At 55.1% G+C, this 3,546-nt stretch overlaps 2 protein-coding genes across 2 annotated transcripts; both read right to left on the bottom strand.

Moving 5' to 3' along the window:
* Nucleotides 1–11: 11 nt before the first annotated feature.
* On the bottom strand, nucleotides 12–382 carry SDRG_12485 (hypothetical protein; the record flags this gene model as incomplete). Its single annotated transcript, XM_008618557.1, has 1 exon — nucleotides 12–382. A coding segment is annotated over exon 1 (309 nt), but the record flags the coding sequence as incomplete, so codon positions are not given.
* A 2,173-nt stretch (nucleotides 383–2,555) lies between these two features.
* SDRG_12486 (hypothetical protein) lies at nucleotides 2,556–3,045 on the bottom strand (the record flags this gene model as incomplete). The annotated part of the gene is made up of 3 exons (XM_008618558.1): nucleotides 2,556–2,648; nucleotides 2,701–2,760; nucleotides 2,812–3,045. 3 exons carry the CDS (start codon nucleotides 3,043–3,045, stop codon nucleotides 2,556–2,558), a joined length of 387 nt encoding a protein of 128 aa, XP_008616780.1.
* Between the last annotated feature and the right edge of the window lie 501 nt (nucleotides 3,046–3,546).

The raw sequence follows: 3,546 nt of genomic DNA on the forward strand, positions 1-3,546 counted from the left end.
CGTCGACGAGCGCAGTCGCAAGGCTGAGATGCGCCAAAGCGATCGTCACGTCGGCAGACAAGTGAGCAACGAGCGGTCGCAGCTGACGTGCTACTGTCGCCTCCCAGGCGGCATCCATCGAAACGCGGTGTGGAGGGACGTTGACGCCGACACGATCGCGGGTCTCGTCGAATACGTCGTTGGCCGTGTCACAGTGCATGGGCCAAACCACCTCGACATCGTCCAGAGCAACGACCGGTACGGAAATCAACCCGTCGAGCGCCGGCGGCGGGCTATCTGGCGCGACGTGCAGCCCGCGTTGGTAGGCGAGGTCGTGGTACATGTGGATGCTTGGACGAGCGTTGTGTTGTGACCGAAAGGCTACGGGTCTTCAACGAGTATCCCTGTCGTTGTGGTCAGTACATTAGGGTCATGGTATCAACAAGGGTCAATAGAAAGTATCAACTCGCCTTCATTCGACGCACGACCCCTGCGTCACTGCGTGTCACTGCTTGCGATCTTCGCATCGTCGCGCGACCGGATGCCTTCTCCTGCGACTGCAAAACAACGACAGTGTCCACCAACGACATGCCATAGCGACGGTCGACTCGTTCACGGAAAAACGCAGACGACGTAACCGCCCAAACCAAGTCAAAGCGATGTGAGTACGTGGCAACACCAGCGGTTTGCATACGATGACGTGGCAGCACCAGAGACGTTTGCTCTGATGGCGTGTCAATGTGAAGTGGGGCAGTCGAAGCAACTCGCAAGAAGCGACGAGCCGATCTCCAAGGCTCGTGGTGAGGACCTACACTGCGGTCCAATGACGCTGTCATGGCCACAGCCACACTCGTTCTGCTGCAATTATCGTCACATGCGATCTGTATCTGCTGAGAGGCGCCAAGGAGTGATGTGGTCATGCACCCTTGTCCTGGGCACTCTCCGACAACTCTTCTACACCAACATTTGTCCCATCAACAACCGGATGGGACATTGTATTCTAAGCTGCACTCATGCGCCGAGTGGGGTGCATCGAAATGGGACAAAGGTATCTCCCATCGATAACCGGATGGGACATGGAATTGCTGCGTTTGAGCTTGCCACCTTGATATGCTCGTCGTCGCCCCCAAACCAGCCTGTGCCTATTCCCCTCCAACGTGTACTACTACGCTACTACTATGGCTCTCAACCAACGCAAGCGAGCGACAGCCGCCCGGTAGGGATGGCAGAGCCCGTGGGCCGAATGCTGCGGTCTCCCAACGCCAGCGCAGCGCTAGGGCTACTCCGACCCGGCGGCTGTGCGGCCCGCTGCAAAATGAGAAATGAATTCGATGGGTTTTTGCGTGTAAAGGCGTCAACTTGTAAAAGCTCGTTGGAGAAACACACAGTTCCAAACGTAGGTAGATTGCCGCCCTGTCGCTCTGAGGTGCAGAGCAGCGACTGCTACGACTCGCTCATGCACAAGTCGCAGGACCATGCGATGTAGCTCGGTGTTTTAGGGAGCCGTAGGTCGCGCAAGAGAGCTGCGTCGATGGTGAGCTGGCGCTTGGACGCAAGAATAGGCTACCAAGACTACCGAGTGCACTAAAGACGGTTCTCTGTCGACCTACGACACTCTCAGCGATGACATAATGCGGATCCCAAGAGAACGTAAATGATGTCGCGGACGAGGCTCGAACCCGAGCTAAAGACGTCGGCGGCTTCGAGACCGCGCAAGACCCCCATGAAAGGCCGCACGTTGGCTGTTGCCGTCTGAAACGGCGCCACTCAAACCGGTTCACTTTCTCACAAACAAATGCACTCTCAAAAGAGCAGAGTGGACTGACTATTAGTACGTGTAGCGTGCAAACTCGGCTTTAACGAATTCTTCAAGCGCATTGAGTTTAGATTGTTCTCCGAGAAAATGGGAAATCGAGCATTCGACTTGCTTGATCACGAGGATGGCTCGTCGATCTTGCCGAGAAGATGGTCGACAACGTCGCCAAGAGCTGCCGAAAGGAGAGCAGACGGCGCCAACATGCAGACACGGGGCAGTACACCGCGAAAGAACGCGCGGCCACCTTCTGCTTTGTGGATCTGGCGCGCAGCGTCGCAGAACCCTTTGTACTGAAGGGCCAAGGGCTGCTGAGCTATGGGTACTGTCGAGAGCGTTTGCGTCTGGAGTCGCGTGCGAATCACATCATCGGTGTTGTAAGTGCAGCCGCCTATTGGTTCCGATGATATACGTGTCAGAGGAAAGAGACAGAGAATTTTCGGACGTACTACAGCGAGGCTGCCGGCAATAATCACCTTCGACGTCGATTCTTGCTCTTCCTCTGGTAACGTTATATACGAACACTGGTAACAACATATCGTGGTTGTCGCCATGCCCATCAGTCTAGAATGTTGCATGAGCTGCGGATGCTCGAGCGTCTGTGGTGATGTGGTCTGCACATCCCAACGACGGTCGTGGCGTGCCCCAGTACAACTGTAGGCTGTAGGGAATAGAAACGCAGTATAGGCAGTATGCTGTGCGAAGATAAACAGAGTCAAATATACCCGGAACACCGCACATTGCGTCCACGGCGACGACCACTTCACGACACGTCCACGTACACCAACGGAGCCATCATGGCGACTGACGTGGGGAGGCCGCGGTAGAAGCCATGGAGCCCCTCGTCTCGCAGAATCTACAAGCCAAAAGCTTTGTGAGCTCAAAAGGCAGTGCTTTTCTTGGGGTACCGAACGCATGCAGTCGGTGGCGCTGGCATAGCGGCCGAGTTGCATGCGCTGTTTGACCACCTACGAAACGAGAGCGACGTCAACACCTTCTCCGACTGTGGCGTGCAGCACCTCCATGGGTGTCATCACGATCTCATTGCCGAGCAAAGTGATGGCTGCGAGACCCGTAATGCGTGCCATGATCTGTGTGTCGACGGTGCCGTCTTCGTTCTCGATGTTGATGTTGTCAAAGTCACCGGCATTGTTGACAGCGCACCCGAGCACAGTCGCGGGCAGCGTCGCTGCGAGCACCGGACTTATCCCTCGAAAGAGGCCTCGCGACGCCACGAGGCGCGTAAACGCCATTGGCGTAGCGAGGGCCGGACTCGTTTGTATCGACGTCTACCATGGCCACTTGGTTTGTGCGTGTTGTTGGACTGACAGACACATTTGCTTTTGTATTGGTAAAGTTGACATAAGTTTCATGCCAGAAACAGTGTCGAATTTACGTTTTGGGTGATCAAAGCCGGCGCTCCGGGACCAGCTGCAAAAGCCGGATGGCGCACTGTGGGACCAGCTTGGTGACGCATCGCCCTTTGAACCGCACTATGATTCGTCGAAAAGAGCGACTTGGAGAGCCTCCAATTGGCTGGCAAAAATATTTTTCGATTGGTCAAAACTACTAGGCACAGTGAGCACGCATAGGCTGCCTTGAGGATTTTGTGATTCGTCGAAAGGGTATATCGTGGAGTCTGCGAGTGGCCTCGATAGAAACTCCATCATTCGTCAGATCGCACAAAGCGTACGTGTACACTGACTGACCAGTACTATTGTTATAAGAGTCAACCATATATGCTCTGGTGTGGG

Source organism: Saprolegnia diclina (assembly GCF_000281045.1).
Source record: "Saprolegnia diclina VS20 unplaced genomic scaffold supercont1.50, whole genome shotgun sequence".
Lineage (NCBI taxonomy): Eukaryota > Oomycota > Saprolegniomycetes > Saprolegniales > Saprolegniaceae > Saprolegnia > Saprolegnia diclina.